Source organism: Panthera leo, chromosome B3 (assembly GCF_018350215.1).
Source record: "Panthera leo isolate Ple1 chromosome B3, P.leo_Ple1_pat1.1, whole genome shotgun sequence".
In the NCBI taxonomy this organism is placed as follows: Eukaryota; Metazoa; Chordata; class Mammalia; order Carnivora; family Felidae; genus Panthera; species Panthera leo.
Window position 1 is genome coordinate 144,032,491 of NC_056684.1, and position 20,310 is coordinate 144,052,800.

Sequence of the window (20,310 nt, forward strand, 5' to 3'; positions counted from 1 at the left end):
CATACGCTGCTGGTGGGAGTGTGAAATGGCATACAGTTGCTGTGGAAAACAATTTGATGGTTCCTCAAAAAGCTAAACATTTTCCACTGCTAGGCAGGCACTTGCACGAATCCGTGTACACACACGTTCATATCTGCAGTATTTTTTTTTTTAATTTTTAATGTTTATTTTTGAAAGAGAGCATGAGTGGGGGAGGGGCAGAGAAAGGGAGATAGAATCCAAAGCGGGCTCCAGGCTCCGAGCTGTCAGCACAGAGCCCGACACAGGGCTTGAACTCACGGACCCCGAGATCATGACCTGAGCGGAAGTCAGACGCTCAACCGACTGAGCTACCCAGGCGCCCCTATTCTTAACAGCCGTAAGGTGAACACAGCCCAGATACCCATCAGTGGACCAAGGAGTACACGAAACACGGTACAGCTGTACGATGGAGTATCTGGCAACAAAAAGGAACAACCCGCGGACACCTGCTACAACGAATCTCGAAGACCTCTTGCTCCGTGAAATAAGCCAGACATGAAAGGCCATGTAGTACACGATTCTGTTCATATGAAATGTCCACAACAGGTGACTCCACAGGGACAGAACAAAGATTCGTGGCTGCCACAGGCTGGGGGAAGGGTGGGACGGGGAGAGGCTGCTTAGTCGGGGGTCGGGGGGGAAGGGGTTGGGGCGATGGAAATGTTTTGACCCTTGATTTTAGCTCGTGGTTGCACGACTCTGGACATGCCTTAACCACCGAGTCGTTCACTTTCAAATGGCTGCTTCGTGTCACGTGAACGTCACTTGCAGTGATGTCAAAGAGAAACAAACGAGGTCAGTGCAGGACAAACAGGGGCTCCGTGCCTCAGGACGGGACACGTCGAGGACACCATGTCCTCCGCGTGGTATTCCAGCCTGGGACATACAACTGGAATCTCAGGAAACGAGGGACGCACCCGAACTGAGGAGCGCTCCAGAAAGTAAGGGGCGTGTTCTCCGCAAAATGTTACGGCAAAGACTGAAGCTGTGCTCCGGGGTGGGGGGTGGCTGAAGATCTGAGGCAGCTGAATGTCCCGTGTGACCGGAGACAGGGTCCGTACCAGGAAACGGTGCTTGCGGACACTGTGGCCCAGGCAGACCACGGCCGGCACCGTGGTTACACAAGGGAAGGACTCCCGGTCCTCGGGGAGGGGCGTGGTCTGTCCCACCTCTGGATACAGTTCAGGAAGTGGCGGGCACGCGTGCTTACACGCACTTATTTGCTGGTCCCCGGGAGATCTGGGTGGCAGGGAGAGAATTATGGGGACTTTCCACTGTTACCCAACTCAAAACGTCAGAGAAGCCTTGACTGAGGGACATTCTGCAACAGGACCGTACTGATAACAAATCAATGCCATGAAAGACAAAAAAAAAAAAAGGCCAGACCCAGATTACAGACGGGACTACATGTGCAATGTGTAGTCCTTCACTGGGGCCTGGGTCTCAGCAAGCTGTAGGGGCCGTCACTACGCCGGGAGGGCGCAGAGGGGCGATTTGAGCCCCGCGCAGAACTGGACCAGGGCTGTCGTGATGTTCCAACTTACTTTCTGCTGGGTCGGCCCCAAAACATCAAACAGGGAAAAGCGGACTACGTAAAGGTCTACTATTCTTGCAACGTTTCTGGAGGTTTGAAATTTTTCAACATAGACAGTTTAGGGGAAAAAAGGAAAATAAGAGGAAAAAAACAAGACCTACCTCCAGAGCCATTAATCGTGGGCAATTTCAAGGGAGTTCTATGAAACCTTCCGGGAAAGAAATTCCATATATTATGGCAACTGAGAGTTACGGGCTTCCTCGGTGTTGAGGCCAGCACAGCTCTGAAACAAAGCTGGCCAAGCACACACACACGCAACATGAGAACCACAGGTCAACTTTACTGATAGGCATAGTCAACCAAACGATCAGACTGAATCTGTTAGCGTACAAAATAAGAACAACACATCGTGACCAAGGAGGATTTAGCCTCAGAACACAAGGACGTCTGTTCTGACGTTAACAGGCTGGGGAGAGAATCACGAAGGTGGTCACTTTGGAAAACTCTGATAGAAGCATCTCGATTAATATCCATCATCCCTTCCTTATTGAAAAAACAAACTCTTCCGAAGCTAGGAGGAGAAAACCACTTCTTTAGCCAAGTGAAAGATGCCCCCCACAAAGGACGGGTGGGGGCGGGGGCGGGGGAGGGTGAAGTCTTAGTGAGACGCGGGCAGGGGGCACAGAGCCAGTGGTGTAGGAATCCAAACCTAGGCGCTCAGGAGCCCCGGCCAGTGCACGGAGAGAGGCAGCGCCCACCTCTTCGCTCCCACCATCTGCCCTGCCCAGGGCCAGAGAGCCAAAATTCCAAGGCCACAGACCAAACACAAATGCCAATGAGAATGGAGCAAGGTGACTGGACACTGAACATTCCAAAGATGCCAGAAGTAACCACCAACTTCGTAATGGAAGATTACAGTCCATTCACAATGGCAACCAAACCTTCAAATTCTTTAAAAAAAAATTTTTTTTTAATGTTTGTTTATTTTTGAGACAGAGACAGAGCATGAACGGGGGAGGGGCAGAGAGAGAGGGAGACACAGAATCGGAAGCAGGCTCCAGGCTCCGAGCCATCAGCCCAGAGCCCGACGCGGGGCTCGAACTCACGGACCGCGGAATCGTGACCTGAGCTGAAGTCGGACGCTTAACCGACTGAGCCACCCAGGCGCCCCCAAACCTTCAAATTCTTAAGAGTAAACTTACTAACCACAAACCTGCATGGCCTGTAAGAGGGGAACCATTAATTGGAGAGATGCTCAATGTTCCCACACAGGAAAGGTCAAGATGGAGGGCATCCCCCAGATTAATCTATGAATTCACAACGTAAACCCAATGAAAAGCTCAACGCAAGTTTTACTTTTTTACCGTGGAGGCAACAGGCTGGTTCTAAAACTTCTTTGGAGTGGGGCGCCCGGCTGGCTCAGTCAGAAGAGCGGGCGACTCTTGATCCCGGGGTCGTGGGTTCAAGCCTCGCGTTGGGTGCAGAGATTATGTAAGTAAATAAATTAAAAGAATATATTTGGAGAAAAAAACAGCTAAGAAATTGTTCTAACGGGGGAACAAAGAGATTTGCTCTGCCCAGTCTCCTGTTACAGGTGGTGCTGACAGAGGAAGAGATTCCAGTGGGTGCACTGGGGGACGGCCTGTCCATTAATAGAAACGTGTAAACAAAGGAACTTGACTATAATAAAGACATTTCGAGTTGGAGGGAAATCGGTGGCACGGGGCCAGCATGCCATCCACTTTCGAAAGGAACTCAGGCCCTTGCCTACACGTGCACGCAGCCATCGCACACACTCCCTCTCTCAGACGTTGTCGTGACGGCACGACAGCAGAGACCCCCTGCCAGACTCCTGCAGGCACCACGAGAGAACGTTTATCCTAGGTGAGGCAGACTGGACTGCACGAGAATTCATCTGTGTTAAGACAGAACACCCTTAGAATCGAGGCACAATCGAAGGATTAGTGACACCGGCCAGAGTACTTGCAACAGGGAATATGGACAATGAGTGAAGAGCTTCTGGAAATCAGGACGAGGGGTGAAGGTGTGCAGGCGAGCCCCGGAGGAAGAAATGGCCAACGCACGTGTGGAAAGCCGTGACCTCAGTGAGAATGAGAAACGTGTGAACGGAGACCTGCTGTCTTTGCCTGATCAGTGTGGCAGCCAGTGTGAGCACGCCCAGCCCCGGGGCCGTGTTTTTGGACAGCGACAGGGCAGGCTGTCCGGCTCCTGGCCTCCTACGGACAAGCTCCTGAGGGCAGAGAGACCGGCGAGAGCCCCACGGCCCTCACTGCCATCTCCCACGGGAGCACCCTGGTGTGCACGCTCTGATCCCGAGTGGCCCTCAGAGGGGCAGGACAGAGAGAAGACCGACGTGGAAGACGCAGAAGGCCACCTGTGCAGCTACCAGTATGCTACGTCCCAGTAAGACGACACAGAGAGGTCTAGAAGGAAGAAGTTGGATGGACTTCTTACGGGAAGGCGTTCGTCTCTCGGTCACACGGCAGGGAGGTGCCGACTCGTCAGTGCCCAGGAGCCCACTGCCCCGCCCCCATGCCCGGGACAGCCACCAGTGCCTGGCTCCCGAGGCCTTGGTCTGACGGAGGAACGTGCCGCTGAGGCCACTACCCGGAGAGGGGAACCTCCATCTTTCTCCCGACAGGCTCAGGGTCCCAGAGCCGGTGCCGTCCTGCCCCCCCCCTCCTCAGCACAGCCCCTGAGAAGTCGTGGGTGGGGAGCCCCCGAGGGGGTGACTAGCGCTCAGGCCGGCCTGTCACCAGGCTGCTCCTCCTCCTGCGCTCCCGCCCCGCTTCCCAAGCCCGCTGGGCCCCTGTGGCTGGGCCGGGTGGGGCAAAGCCTCCGTCACCACTGATTTGCCTCCACGTGCGGAGATGCAGACACTCGGGGGGCGTCCCTGTAACGAGGCGAGTCTTACCTCTTTGTCAAAGTCCTGGTCGGGGTCGGACATACTCCTAAGGGGCACAGCCACTCCGGGCTCCGACCCACCTACGGAACGAGGACAGCCGTCATCTGGACTGAAAGCCTGGAGCTCCCCCACGCAGGCCCCCGCCCTTGGGCACCTCTGGTACCTGACGAGGGCCACGAGATGTAGGGCTTGTTCCTCGGGGGAGGCTGCCGGGACAGGCCGGGGGGAGCAGGGCCGGGCCTTTCCTCCTGGGAGGGGGGCACGGCGCTCTGGGTGGAGAGAACAGCAGTGAGCACGCTCGGGGCGCCCTCGCCAGGGTGCAGGCAGACCGCCGGGGCGGAACCGCGGCCCGGCAGGTACGCCGGCCACAGAGCGTCCCGGGGACCCCGTGAGCAAAACGGACGGTGGCTCCGGGCCAATGCCGAGCTAAGAAGTGGGAATAGCTATTTTAGGCTGAGCCCAACCCCGTTTTGTGGTTTTAAATGAAAAACTATGCTACCTGCTCCTATCGAGACGTTCTTGAGAAATCATTTTTGACAGCTAGTTTCTCACGAAACGCTAGCAGCCCGAACCCGTGACAGACACCAAACGCGTGTAAACGCGTCAGCGTTCACACACACGCACGCACGCACACACACACACACACACGCACACACACGCAGCCCCTGGGGCGGCTGCAGGGCCAGCTGAGGGTGGGAACAGACCCATGTGCCAGGTGCCCCGGGTCTGCCGGGCACCAGGGCCGGGGCCGGTGACACAGGCAGGCGCGGATGTGGCTCCCACGCCCGGCCCGCCCCGGCCCGCGAGCTCACCAGAGGCAAGTCCATGAGCACCTGCATCCCGTCGCCCGGGCCCATGTGGGCCACGTGGTTGAAGTTGGTCGGGTTGGAGATCATTTTGGACCTCAATTCTGGGTCTCTGAGCATCTCTCTGGGGAAAGAAAGTGTTTCTGGGGCTCAAAGACGTCGAAGTCCTCCTGGCTCCCCTCCTCCCGCCTCGGTGAGGCCGGGCCACGACCCAGCTCTTACCGCCGCTGCTGCAGCCGCTCCTCCTCCGGCACCTTGAACACAAACCGCCTCTTGCTCCTGGTCCGCAGCATCTGCTTCTTGCTGCCGTCGGACGTGTCGGGCACGTTGAGGACCGTTCCTGCGGGAACGCGGAACGCCGCCGCCGGTCACGCGTGGCCCTCGTGCTGCTGACCCGCGGGGCCCCTCCTTCCCTCCGCGCGACACCTGCCGCGGGCGTCTTACCCGAGTTCTCGCTCTTGAAGTAGATCAAGCGGGGGGGCTCGCAGCTGAGCAGATTGAGGGTGCCCTCGGAGTTGAGCGGCCTTATCTGCGTCGGAAAGCAGAGAGGGGCGGTAGCCGCGGGCGCCGCGCACGCCCGGGGGACGCCGGCCCGGCCCGGCCCCGCCCCGCCGCCTTACCCTGCGCAGGCCGATGGTCTGCACCCACTCCATGGTGCGCACGTCGAACACGTCCACGCCGTACTCGCTGTACACCGTGACGTGGGAGGGGCTGCAACCTAGCGCAGACGAGCGGGGCGGCGTGAGCGGGCGTGGGCCCCCGCGCCCTCCGCCGCCCCCCACGGGCAGCGGCCGGGCCCCGACCCCCGCGACCTTCGGGGAGCGCCGGGGAGCCCCCGCCGCCCTCAGCGGCCGGTTGGGCTTAGGAGCGTTCCCGGTCCCGCTCTAGAACCCTCCTTCCCTTCGGACTCGCACGAACTCAACCGGATGTTTCAACGCTCTACCGTCACGTGTGTAACCGCACAGCTTTTTACCGCAGCACAGAGGCTGGAGGGGATCTGTTCACAAAGCTGGCTTTCGTACTTAGCTTTCTATACGATTATTGCAAACACAGGGACTTCAGGCCCAACGCGGCTGCTATTTAGGGAGGGGCGGAGCGCTCTCTTTTCTGAGGCAAGTTAAGAGGCACCGAGGAGTCCCGTTTCCGAGTAAGCGTTTAAGGTCTCCAAACAGAACCGTTTCGCTCCGGGGCGACAGTCCCGCGCCCCCAGGCACCCGGCTGACCCACCGGTCCTTCCGGGAAGGTCTGCACACGCCTGGCCGTGAGGACCCGCCTGCCGTGAACCCCGGAGGGAGCTCTTTCCCTAAGGGACAGGGACGCCCCGGGGGTCGTCCTGGTGACGGCAAGCCCGCCTAGGGCACCGAACATCACACACCGGTAAGCGTTGGCCCACCTGGCGTTCGAAGCTGAGGGGACATTCCCCACATTTAGAACTGTCGCAGAGAGAGGGAGCCGCGGCCGGGCTGCCAGGGACGGCGGGGCAGGCGGGAGGTACCCTGTCGTCACTGTGCCTCCCCCGAGTCCCCAGTGCCACCCTGCAGAAATGCACTGTTCCCGGTCCCTCTGCCTTCCGGGGTCGAGTCGAACTCCCTCCTGTCACCCGACACCTGCCGGAGATGAATTTTTAAAAGAGCTCTGCGGTGTGGCTGCCAATTCCCAACGGGCTACGTGGTCGGCCCTTCTCTTTCGAATGCAAAAAGGAAACCACGAAACAGGGTTTAGGAAGCAGGCAAGACGCTGGGACTCGCCGCCAGACCGTCTCAGAGGTGACAGGTCAGCAAACTTTGAGGTAACGTTCAGAGGACCACTCTCCACCCGCAGGCATCTGGGGCAGCTCCTCTTACGGGGGAATATGTGGGGCTTCATTTGCAAGGAGCCAGGAAGAGACCTGTGTGTGTGAGCTCTAGTGATAGACTGAAGTGTCCAGTCTCAAGAGAAATTTAAATTAAAAAGTCAACACCAGGGGCGCCTGGGTGGCTCGGCTGGTTGAGCGTCCCACTCTTCATTTCGGCTCAGGTCACGATCCCACGGTTCGTGGGTTCGAGCCCTGAGTCGACAGCACAGAGCCTGCTTGGGATTCTCTCTCTCTGCCCCTTCCATGCTCGTACTCCCCTTCACCCTCAAGATAAATCAATAAACTTTAAAAAAAGAAAGTCAACAGGAGGGGCATGGGCCTCGGAGACTGACCAGCCTCCATTTGAGCCCGGTTCTGCTCTGTGCCCTATGCAAGCTACCTCTCCTCTGTGGCCCTCAGTGTCCTCCTTGGCAAGATGGGACAGACTGTGTCCTCCCTACATGACAAGGGACAGGTGAGAACACACAAGAATGCTCAGCTCAGGGCCTGGAACATAGAGGCAAGAGAGTTAATACCTCTCCAGCCTGCACGTTACATACTTATTTTTGGTCAACTCTAAAACTGATTTGGTGTCTATAATGTGCACGTGGGACCAAAAGGCCACAAAGGTGGAGTAAGACCTGGAAAGGGAAGAACAGGGACACCAGGTGTCCATGCCAGTCACACAGCCAGGACTCCAAACTCACCACGCTCAGTGACCTTTCTACAATAAACTGTTCAAAAACTTAGGATTCTAGGGGCGCCTGGTTGAGTGTCCGACTTTGGCTCAGGTCATGATCTCAGTTTGTGAGTTCGAGCCCCACGTTGGGCTCTGTGTTGACAGCTCAGAGCCTGGAGCCTGCTTTGGATTCTGTGTCTCCCTCTCTGCCTCTCCCCTGCTTGCAGTCTGCCTCTCTCACTCTCAAAAATAAACAAACATTAGAAAAAAAAAAAAACCCAAAACCAACCTTAGGATTCTAAAGGAAAAGACTCTGATTGGCAGGGATCCTACGTGGCTCTGGGGCCATTCCTATGCAGTCTCCCACGAGGAGGACGGGAGGGAGCAAGGAAGGGACCGGAGAAGTGTCATGGCAACAGGCCTTGCCTCCTTCCCTGCTGGCCCTGGGCTGCCAGCACCTGCCTGCCTATCTGCTGCACTGGCGCCCTTGGCTGAGGGCTAAGCGAGTCAGGAATCAGCCAGCGAGGCGGGAGAGCCAAAGGCTGGCACATCGATTGCCCCAAGGGCCTGACATCCTGGTTTCAGCACCCTTGGGTACACTGCCAGCTTGGCACGGCCATCAACCAGCCACCAAAAAAGGCTGTCCTTTTAGATAATTAAGAAGACCTGTGACCCCACCCCACCCCCACCAGCCCCAAATCAACGTGCACCCTGTGTCTAGTCTAATTACTCCCTGCTCTCTGTGCGACCCGCTGCTTGGACGACCCGGGTGACCAGGATACACGGAACAGGTGGGATCTGAGGCTGAGAGTCCAGCCTGAGCGATCAGACAGCGGGTGGGCGGGGTGTGGCCCTGTGGAACCCACTCCAGGTCCTTGCTCACCAGGCTCAGGCCTCAATGACTCGTGTCCAGGGACTGCGTTCCACAGAAAGCCACTGCAACTGAGCAAACACAGGAACGCAGCTCCTAGCACTTCCGGAAAACGTCCCTCCGGGAGCTTTACCGGACACTGGAGCTCAACTTTTTCTGGCTGCCAGAAACCTGTAACTTGTTTTTATTACCGTGTGAGCTTATAAACCATCCCCGTTGGGGTTCTCTGGCTGTGGGGCTCCCGCAAGGCCCCGGCGCTCGGGGACAGAAAGGTGCCGTGGGCTGGAGGCCGGCTCGAGAGGCAAGCCCGCCCGCAGCCCGCCCGCCCGCCTGCCGGCCGGTCTGAGACGCGGTGTCAGGACCACACCTTCTCCCGAAGAGACCCACGGAGCCCGCCGCTCCAGCGCCTGACTGCTCAGCTAAGGGAACCGAGAGACAGACCAAAGCGAAACAGGACACGTGCTCACTGTCGATGTGAAAAGCGGCAACAGAGATATGGCAACAGAAAACATATACATACTACAGGCAACAGGCGCCGCAGGCCACATGAGCTCCTGCATGCGTGACCTCCGGCCTTGCGGGTCCACGTACAGTCCCATGTGGCTGAAGCAAAGCAGGTACTCCTCGCTTTTGAGCTCCACAGCACAAAGGGCATCAAAAGACTGCTGTGAGAGGAACGTGAGCGAGGGGTCACTGGGATTTACCAGGGTTAGAGCCTGCCCGTCCCCCTGGGGGCTCAGCACACAGAACCCAGAAGGGTAGCCCACACAGAGCTTGTCTTTGATCGCGGCCATCCACTGCACGGGGCCGGGGGCCACCAGCTCATTGAACTTCCTGTGGAAAGGCCTAGTTCTCTGGACCTCATAGCAGAGGACCAGCCGCTTCACGGCCGCGAACAGGCAGGTGGAAGAGCTCTTCTTCAAGGTGGCAGTCGCTATGAGCTGGCAGCCTTTTGTTTCCGGAAGCTTGATGTCGACATTGCTCTCCGCCCCATCAAAGGCAGACCACGGGCAGAGATGGACGTGGTGGTTGCGGCCGCAGAGGAGGACGGCGATTTTCTCTTTGGGAGCGAGCTCGATCTGGTACACTTTCTTGTAGTCGGCAACGCGGACGATCACTGCGGGGATGCAACGTCGGGTCTCAGAGCCGCTCGAGGGCATCCGCTCGAGGGTGCCAGGAACCTCCCCACCGCTCCCTTCCCCGCAGTCGGCGTGGAGGGACGGCCCCATCATGCTCTAGAACGTGCCTCCACCCCCACCGACCTCACGGCCCTGCAGACGCCAGGGCAGCGCCCTCCTTGAGTGGCCCCCGGGGGCCACCATTCTAAGACCGCCGCCCTGCCCTGCCCCCCCCCCCCCAGCACCAGGGCCCCGGCCTGGAGGTGGCGCCGGACGTCCTTCCAGCTCCTCCCTGAGGCCAAGAACCCTCGGGTTGCATTTAGGGAACAAAGACTTGTCTCCGACCTCGCTGGCCCCTCAAGCTCTGCAAGCAGCTGCCATCCCCACCGGGCCCATAACATCGGGGGTATTGGATGTAGGACCTGCACTAAGGGCTCTCTGAGCAGAGCCCTGGGTCTGGACCCTGAGGGACCAACGGGCCCCGGCAGGCCGGCAGCAGGTGACGTGCGTTCGCTCCGGGCTCGGCAGGAAGGGAACGCTGCCCACCCGGGAGCAGCCCCTCATTTCTAGGGGCGGTGCCCAGACCCTGGCCCAGGGCCCAGGCCAGTGCTGGTCTCCTTGTATTTCTGTCCCCGGACACAGGGCAGTGAGTGGGGGAGACAGGAGATATTCTGCGTTCTCCTGCCGAGCAGAACGAAATGTCAAAAATCTGAAGCAACAGAAGGGAAGTTCCTGTCAGGTCTCGGCACACGGAGGAATTCAGGAAACGTTCTTCCTTCTAGGAAGCTCCCCCGCCCCCAGCTGCCTATGCAGTTCTCTCCTAGACGAGCTCGGTGAGGGCCGTGAGCAGCTCGCCCCCGGCCCCTGGGGCTGCTCTCTGCCCCGCGCTGCACCCTGCGCTCGGAGGCACCGGTGAACGTTCCACGGCTACTAACATCTGTCTTATTTGTCGCAAACTGCTTTTCTCAGCTGTCCGCCCTTCCCTTCCTTTGCGCGCTTCCCACATCACCGAACGCGTCCCAGCCCTCGCGGGTTCCTGCCACGCATCCCGCTCCCGTCTGCGCGAGCCCAGGACGGACAGGAGCCCCTGTGCACTCACCATCACGGGTCACCTCTATGACATAGAGCCCTTCTTCCAGGCCGACCACGATCCTGTCCCCATCTGTCAAGGCAGGAGAGTTAGTAAGAACACAAAGTCAGCGCTACAGGTGCGCCATTCGCTTCTCAGAGCAGGTGCGGGACTACATTCGAACGGACGACGCGGCCGTGGCCTTCGTGTGCTGGCGCGCTCAGGTCCGGCCCCGCAGCACCCCCCAGACGCGCTGCCGTCCGTGCTGGGAGAGCGCGGCCCCACGCGGCCCCCGGCACGCACCCACGACGGCGGCGCTCAGGACGGCCTTGATGAGAGGCAGCGTGCTGTCGTAGGCCTCCTGCGGGACGTGCACGATCTGGTTCCTCAAGCGGTTCTTGTGGAGGATCGACTGCAGTCCTTCTAGAATCCCAACCCACTTCCTCTTTTCGTTCTCATTTTCTGTCAGAATGAGCAGTGAGCTGGTCTTAGAAGGTGTCCCTAAGAGAGAGGCTGTCACCTTCATGACAGACAAAGAGAAGAGCCATAAGACAACCAAACCACAGCAAACAGACGCCCCCCAGCCTGGCCCGGCCACCACCTCGCACCGGAGGTGGGCAACAGGAGGGCGTGCTTCCCAGCACCGTGACTCGGGCGCCCACGGAGGGTGTGAGGGGCTCTGCTGCTGAACTGAGGGGCTCTGCTGCTGAACACGGGCAGGGGCACAGCGATAAACAGGCACCCCGCGTCCCTTCCTTGTCAGGTTCTAGTTAACTCCACTCTTGCCAAAACCGTCATGTAGTCATCCCATTTAAAAACTGATTTGTCGGGGCGGCTGGGGGGCTCAGTCCGTTGAGTGTCGGACTGCAGCTTAGGTCATGATCTCGCAGTTTTTGTTTTACCAGTCCTAGCCCCGCGACGGGCTCTGTGCTGCCAGCTCAGGAGGGCCTGGAGCCTCGTTTGGATTCTCTGTCTCCCTCTCTCTGTGCCCTGCCCCTACCCACACATGGTTTCTTTTTTTCTCAAAAATAAATTAAAACATCGAATAAAACAGAAACTGATTTCTTGAATGCCCTTGTTATAATTAAAAGCAGATTCTCAGAATGTGTACGGGAAAAACAGAATCTCCAACAAAAGCCTTTTGCCCAAACACGCCTCCCTGTGAGAGTCCCCTGGGCAGCTGAAGCTCCTACAGAAGGATCACCTTGTAAGCAACGGTGGCAGCTTTCTGTGTTGTACGTAAGAGGCAGTTCCTGAATTGAAAGGACTTCCTGGATTCCATTTGGTGTCAGCCAAACTTCTACCGTATTTATAAAATATCCCCAATGTGGGTACCTGGGGGGCTCAGTCGGTTAAGCGTCTGACTCTGGGTTTTGGCTCAGGTCCCGATGTAACAGTTTTGTGAGTTTGAGCCCCGCATCAGGCTCCGTGCTGACGGTGTGGAGCCTGCTTGGGATTCTCTGTCTCCCTCTCTCTGCCCCTCCCCCACTCACGTGGTCTCTCTCTCTTTCAAAGTAAGTAACTTAAAAAAAAAAAAATCTTCAAAAAAATCCCCAGTGGAGGGGTTGGGGGGATCCTTTCCCCATCCCACAATCTCTCAGAAGCTTCCTAATGGCGCACCGTCTAACGTAAACTCAGTGGGGGTGGGGGGGAGGGGCCTCTCCATCTCAGCCAACAACAGTGCTGAGAAACGTCTACTGGCTTCTTCCTGTTTCGCTCCAGGTAGTGGCCGCTGAGTCCCAGGAAGGAAAGCTGCGGCGGCACACTGCACCCGTGAAGGGCGACGTGGCGGCTCCCAGCGTCAGGCACGTCGTGACCGGAGTCACAGACATACGCGGCGGCTGAGGTGCAGGACGGAAGGCAGTGCCAGTGAGGTGGGGGAGACGGGGCCTAGGAAGGAAGGACCCCAACACGAGGGAAGGAATCGGGGGCAGGAGGTAGAGGAAGAGGAGGTCCACCCTGGACCGGCTAGCCCCTTGCTATGGCACAACGAAACGCTCCGAAAAAGAACTGTTATTTTAACCACGGGAGTTCTTTCTTACGATTAGTGAAACATCTCCAAGAAACAGAAAAAAAGCATACCCTGAATATACACGGGACGTCTCGGCGAGAAGCATGTATGACATCTGAGGCCAGGACCGAGCTCACCGAGAACTCCTCGTCCCTGGTAAGAAACGGAACACTCGGAATATCAGAAAGAAACGTGCACGCGGGCCGGTCCTCCGCCCCACTTATGGGAAAGGATACAGAACGTGAGGCGGACCCCTTGCCTCCACCTGGGTAAGAAAGCACGCTGACAAAGCCAACAGGTGACTCAAGGACCCTGCACGCGTTTCAGTGGTTAGGGACGTGGGAGAACAGAAGCTCCTTCCCTGGTTCACACCGTTCTAGTCTGTGTCAGACGCCTCCAGTCACAGACACGTCACCGAACTGGCCCCTACTTGGCTACAATCAAGTGGCCGCTTGGTGATGGCCCCTAAGGAAGGGGGTGCAACGTGCCAAAGTGACTGCGGGAGCCCCGTGTCCGATACCCTCCGAGTCCTGGGCTCCACATCTAACACCAAGTCCCCGTGCCGCCTGCCAGCCAGCGGCCTCTTCGTCACGAGGCTGGGGCCCATCCGAGCCCAGTGGCGGATGTGCAGTGGGGGCCGCCGCGGAGGTGACCCCGCTACGCTTCCGTCCCTGAAGCCGTCGTCAGGGCGCCTGCCACAGCCCGCTGTCCCCAAGAACAGCTGGGGACAGAGGTGCCGGGCCCTAGCCCAGGGTGGGTGCCAACGGGCGGAGGGGACTCCGGGCCCTGGGCTGAGCGCGTCCCTTGTGCTGACTCCGCCCCGCCGGCCTCCCAGGTCTGATGCCGGGAGGGCCCGTGGTGAGATGAGGTGTAGGAGAGGGTGTCGTGCGGCAAAGCCCAGGGCTCTAGGTCGCTGTCACAAAGGGTACTCTCAGGTTCTGACACCTTAGGCTGCACGGTGTGTCTCTGGGGTATGTTCTCCCTGCTCTTGGGACGTGTCGTTTTCTTATGTCTTACAAATGTCTACCTGGCAAACCGTAGTGTGCAAAAATACCCAGGCTGCTACAGCACGCACTCTACGTGCGTACAGTGTGCACGGATGCGAAGGTGTGACGGGGCTAAAGATCACCAAGCAGCACAGTAAGTCGGAACTCACACGATAGGACAGACCACACAGAACACGCACCTGAGGTCCAGGACCTGGCTGGCGACAACGCCAGGCTGGGTGGATTTTCCTTCAGGCAGGTCGTAGAGGAAGAGCTTGCAGTCACAGACCACCGCGTAAGCCCGCTGCCACCCCTTCTTCACCCCGGTAGGCTTTGGGACCTACAGGGAACAGCGGCCACATTCCAGTCCACGCAGCGGAGGTCGCGGCCCCGGGAGACGTCCCGCCCGTGGTTTCCTTCCAGCTGCCGAACGGCTGGCCCGCTCCTCCGGGGACAGCCCCCTCGCGCCCTTCCCAGGCTGGTGCCAGGGCCGGGTCTGGGCCCGGGAAGACTCAGGCACTACTGGGGAGGGATCCACACGTGGTACAAGGTGATGCACGGGCCAAGGCGGACGAGTCAGCAGACAGGCGTGTTCACAGCACACACAGCTGCGAGGCTGCGGCCGGAGGCTGTCCGGACACAGTGGTTTTCAGGCGGCACTTGGCCACAGAGCCCTGTCTTTAAATGCACGGCCCAGAAGGCGGGGACAAGGGGCTCTGGCAGACGGAGATGTTTCTGTGGGGTCCTCGGAACCCAGGCCCCAGTGCCTTAGCGCCCAGGAGGGGAGGCCTCCCAGGAGCAGCGCGAAGGTCACTTCACAAAGCAACCAAGGACAGCCCTCGGGAGCAGTGGGGTGTGACTCTTGTTTCATGGCGCCCGAGGCCAGGAGAGCTGAGGCGACGGAACCCGGGTCTCCGCGCGTCCTACCTTGACGTAGCCCTTGTAGGCCGTCCCTATGCCTCTCTGCACGTCCACGCCGAGCGGCCGCTTGGACTGCTCAGGAGGGATGGGGCACACCTGGGGAGCGCTGTCTCTGCAGGCCACGTGGCAAGCGAAGGAGCACACTGGGAAAGCGCAGGGGTGGGGTGGGGGGGGGAGGCACGGCCGTCAGAGCCTCCGGGGCAGGACGAGGCTCAGTAATCACCTCCCCGAGTCGCGGGAAGGGTCCAGACACCCAGTGCAGCCAGCACATTCTGGAACACAGGCCCCACAGAGCCCCGGGACTCTGGCACCAAGCAGCTCTCCGGCAAGCTGGCGGGGCCCTCGTGGGGAGGCGAGGGCTGGCGAGGGCTGGCGTCGGGGGCTCGGCCCCCGGGAAGCCACGCCTTGCTGCCACACTGCTCTCCCGGGAAGCCACGCCTTGCTGCCACAGGCGTGTGACAGGGCAGTGGCTTCAAGGACACACAGGTGTCCTGGCAGCCGATCAAAAGGCCTGCCAGTAACAAAGGGAAAGGCTGCTGCTACCAGGTAGAACACAAAGCTGTTCTGCAGAGCACCCCCCGCCCAGCTGCTGTCGCTGGTGTGACTTCGGCAGGCGGCGCATCTGTGAGACGGGTGATCAAATGCCCTGAACCGGTCTTGCTGCCCGATGCGAGTACAGCGCCCGGCCCAGGGCGGGAGCGCAGCAGGGGAGACACAAAATACCGGCTTATCCTCAGACGCCGTGATAATGGAGAAGCTTAAAGTCCTGTTTACTCTCTGCTCTTCCTGATTTTCCAGGACCCTACACGTTTCGTATTATGGCAAACAATACTCGGCTCTCCCAGTGCAGCGAGGACCCCTCCTGAGTGTTCACAAAGCTACAGAGAGAGGACCCGCCCTCGACTGGCTCACAAATAGGCTTCCCTTCAGCTGCACCTGACCTTGGAGTAATTCCCTCCCGGGACGGCCGCCCGCCCCCCCCTCCCCCCCACCCCCCAGCCCCAAGGCGCAGGGCCCACACTCACCCTCGCAGGCGTAGCCCTGGCGGACCAGCCCCACCATCAGGGAGGTGCAGTGGCTGCACTGCGTGGGGCTGGAGAAGGACTTGATGCTGAACTGGTGAGCTTTTGGCTGGAGGAAGAATATCGAGAAGGTGAGACCCAGGCTCTGAGCAGAGACCGTGTGTTTATGGTCAAGTTTATAAACTCGGCCATGGCCTTGAAAGGTCGAAAAGGTGCAGTTTCACTTTGAGATGTACGTGCTAACCAGAGAGGAGTGCTTAACACCCATCTACAGAGCTGGAGCCTGAAAATAAGTCAACGCGTTTCCTTCCGTGAGCTTTGGTCTTGCTACCAAAACACCACGGGGGGATGGGTAGGGCCGCTGTGGTACCACGGCTGCCACCGACTCTGGAGCAAGCTCCGTGCCTCCTGGAGGCCCCTGGGGGGGGGGGGGGAACCGCCCCCACAGCTGCCCTTGCACGTGAGACCGAAAGACATGCCAGGAATGGACGGCAGCCCTGTTCTGGAGAGCAAAGGCCTGGACAGACCCCCGTCCTGTTGGGAGGACAGACACGAGGACACAATCACGGGAGGCTGAGCAGAGGAACAAGCCGCAGACACGAAGGACGGTGAGTCTACACAGCTCCGACACAGCAAAACGAAAGGACTGTTACTCGGGGACGCAAATACCATAAAACCATTTGTAAGAAGCAAGGGAGCAGTGAACACGAGATGCAGACAGCAGTCCACCTGACCCCTGACTGTGCAAGAAGCTAAGTCCAAAGCCCAACAAAATCAAGGTCTGTCCCTAGCTGGCACGGCTGCCTACGGTTGAGGCCACGTCTGCATGAAAAGGAAAACAAAACGCATCTAAATGTGTGAAGCCAAACGCTAAGCCTGGAAACACAACAGGAGCTCGGGGGTCAGTGCCGGACCTTCTGAGCTGGCGCCTGGCTCTCCAGGTGTGCTTCTGGAAAAGACAGGTGAGAAAACTGCACATTTGGTGCGGCCCCCCTACTCTGGGGACACACCTTCCCACGAGCCACAGGGTTCTCTACTGCCGGAAGTGCAGACAGGTAAGCGGAAGTAAGTTTGCAGAAGGAACACAGTAGATACATAACACAGAGTGGTCACCATCAGAGAAGGGAACGTGATCCAGAAAATGAAGGAAAACGAGAGGAGTTCTGAAATTTCCCAATCAGAATGTGACGACTTGTCATTGTTGTAATTAAGGAAACACAGGGTCCAGACACTTCCTGGGCCACACACTGTTCACAGCAAACCATTAACAGGACACAAGGGTCTCACCGTGTCTACAAAACCAATGAGCCTATCTTATTCATACAGTTACCTTCTAAAATAGAGAAGGTGCCATGGGTAAAAGCAAGGGCCCTACCTTTGGTCCAGCCAGAGCGAGGGGCTGCGTGGTGGGCAGCGGCACGGTGGGCGGCCTCTGTGGGGCCCGAGCCATGTCCTGGGGACAAGCAGGCACAGGTGAGCATCCTCTTAGCTCAGTACTGCTCTAACATGTCAGACCCTGCTTGGGATTCATTTCTCCCTAGAACTGATTAATAATGAACTGCATTTTTAATTTACTACATTGTTGAGACATCTGCCTGTGCTCATCCAGCCGATGCACGGGCAGTCCCTCGGAGATACAAGTCAGGCCCAGCAGCTGGCGATGGGATCTGGCTACAAGGTGTGAGGCAGGACCAGGGGGGCCACCTTGGCATGAGGGCAGCCTCTGTTCACCGAGGGCAGCATGTGGCACACGGGCATGGGGGTGGTGGGTCCCGAGGTTCTCGCAGGGTAGTATATAGTATGACACTGCTTACTTCTTGCTGCTCTGTGCTTGCAGCCACAGACACCGACGGGGACACCTCTGGCTTCGGGGCTTGTGTTTCCTGCTCCCCAGTGGAGCTGCTCTGTGAAAATAAAGGCAAAGAAACAGTAGGAAGGAGAGAACTGCAGAAGTCACACTCCGATTCCGTGGTCTGCGTTTCGAGAGTGTTCCACCGGGGACCCAAGGTCCCGGCCCCGGCTCTGGCTCCCATCTGACCCCACCTCACTCACAGCCAGGCTGCCTTCCCTGAGGACCACTGCCCATGGCATTCTAAGACCAGAGTGATGACTGTGGGGTCTGTCAAGTCACAGCTGTTACCAAAGGCCAGAAGCTCCAAGCCTCCCCCTCCCACCAAAGCCCTTGCTCACACTCTCCCCACGGCCCTGTGTAAGGGGCAGAAACTGGAAACCACCAAGCCGCTGCTGTCGTTCAGAAATGATTTCATCCGTACCTGGTATCGTTGAGATAAAGGAGTCAAATGTTTTTGACCTCATTTCAGGGATCAAGAAGAAATTCTGAGATCAATAGGGGTCTGTGGGCCTATGGCCAGAAGCAAGAATTTCCCTGAAAGCCTTATGACACGGGGAAGCAATGTTTTGTCCTAAGCACTCAAGATTCCCAAATTAATTTCAGTTTGAAATTGAAGCTAAAGCTTTGAATCTAATTTGAAGCTATTCTAAAACCACTTAAAAATGACCTCATTTTGGGGCCCCTGGGTGGCTCAGTCGGTGAAGCACCCAACTTCAGCTCAGGTCATGATCTCATGGTTCGTGAATTCAAGCCCTGCATCAGGCTCTGTGCTGACAGCTGTCTCTCTCTCTCAAAAATAAATAAACATTAAAAAAAAATTTTTTTTTAAATGACCTCATTCGGAGTGTTATTATTTCCTGATGAAAGGCTATTGCTATTTAAACAGACACACATAAACCATGCGTGTGTGCAGTGAGCAGGAGTGAGCGCTGGGACACAGAAGTAGCTGGGCTAGGTTCCTACAGGGGCAGTTTGCAGCTGTTACCCTGTGTTCCACACTGAAATCCCAATCAAGCAAATCAGAGAAACACTTTCCAAAAGTTGTAATTAACAAGGTTCCTGTAGAAGGAGCCAAATTCAGCTGGGAAGGTAGCACAGCACATAAACACCGCAGTTTGTGAATTTGTTAATTTCACAAGGGAAATGCTATACCAATTAGCTAATTATCCAAGCTACAATAGTAAGCAAATTTCTCCCATAAATATGGTATGTTACACGCGTTAGCGTTCCATCTCTCCATGAACGAGGAGCAAGAGAATATTAAGAAACCTGAGTGGTTTCACTTGGTTGGTCCAAGGATGGGAATTAAGGGCAAGGAGTCGTCCACGACTGAGGGCTGCTAGGGACACAGGGAGGGCGTGGGGGCCAGCCTCAGCAGTGACGGCTGCTTCCCAAGAGGCTAGCAGAGAAGATGTGGGGGAGGCAGCATCCTTGATGGTGACAGAAGCGAGGAACAGAACCGTCACTCCCCAACCAATGAAAACTTGCATAAAAATACAGTGATTCCATCACTGTGGCCAATCATTCTAATAGTTAACAACATGTTTAATAGGGAGAAAGCAGGGTAGAAGCTTCTAAAAGACGATTCTCAGGTCTGGAAACACCTCCTGACAAACCCAGACTCTGACCAAGGATTTGCTACTTAAACCACAGAGGTAAGGAGGGACTGAGACCAAACACGAAGACGGCAGGAGTGCTGACCCCCCGGACACGGTACCAAGATTACGGCCTCCATCTAGCTCCGTGACAAAACCTCCCGACTGGCTGTCTACAGTGGCGCCGAGTTCGGGCTGAAACCACCTGCCCCAGGGATGGCTACTCTTGCTCTAATTCTGTGTCTAACGCCGCTCTCCTGGCCGCCTCCATCCCGTTAACAACGGCAGCCCTCGGGTTGCCGCGATGTGTCTAGCGCTCCAGCAGTGAGAGAGGGACGAGATCTACGAAACAGGACGTTTCTGAAAGAACCGCCGTGTGAGGACCAGGTAAATCTATCTGCTGCTTAAAACTCAGGCCTTCAGGGAAGAGACGAGCATCACCAACTTGACAAGAAACCATTCTGACAGGTGAACATGAGCAGGTGTGAGCCAGAGCAGCAGGACCCACGCAAACCTACTTGATTCTGTAAGAACCGCTGCCAGGCACGGGCTGCTGGCCTTCACGGACCCGTGGGCGCAAGGCTGCTGGCGGACGGACATCCGGCAGCCTTCCCGACGGCTCGACGCTTACGAAGGGGCGGGGCGGGGCCTGGCAGACGCCACCTCCGCCTGACGACGAAAGCATCACGAAGCCTACACACTCGGGACGTCCACATCCCGTGCGGCATCCCTACCACAATGTCCAACCCACGTCAAATCAGCCATCAGACAAATCCGGAGCGTAGGACACTCAGTGAGACGACTGGTACAGATGCCACAAAAATACCAATGTTATAAAAGGTGGGGGTGGGGGAGAAACTGGGACACTGTTCCAGATCAAAGACTAAATGCGACCTAGGAGCTCTGCTTGGACCCTGACAAGGGGAGGCAAACCAGCCGTAAAGGACACTCAGGGAACAAAGGACATGTAAAACATGCGTGCTCTACTACAGCATCAGTGCAAAGGTCTCGTGCAGGACAATGACATTATGGTTGTGTTAGGAGAACATCCTTCATCTTAGGAAA

General features: G+C 57.5%; 1 protein-coding gene across 1 annotated transcript in view; it reads right to left on the bottom strand.

The window, feature by feature from the left end:
• The window catches only part of CDC42BPB (CDC42 binding protein kinase beta), a 101,768-nt gene that overhangs the window by 3,053 nt on the left and 78,405 nt on the right, over positions 1-20,310 (bottom strand). The window contains 15 exon segments of the mRNA XM_042944377.1: positions 4,491-4,561; positions 4,645-4,750; positions 5,294-5,411; positions 5,510-5,627; positions 5,732-5,816; positions 5,908-6,005; positions 9,192-9,788; positions 10,889-10,951; positions 11,162-11,378; positions 12,941-13,022; positions 14,056-14,195; positions 14,783-14,919; positions 15,802-15,907; positions 17,174-17,251; positions 17,613-17,702. Coding sequence (XP_042800311.1) covers positions 4,491-4,561; positions 4,645-4,750; positions 5,294-5,411; positions 5,510-5,627; positions 5,732-5,816; positions 5,908-6,005; positions 9,192-9,788; positions 10,889-10,951; positions 11,162-11,378; positions 12,941-13,022; positions 14,056-14,195; positions 14,783-14,919; positions 15,802-15,907; positions 17,174-17,251; positions 17,613-17,702 — 2,106 coding nt within the window.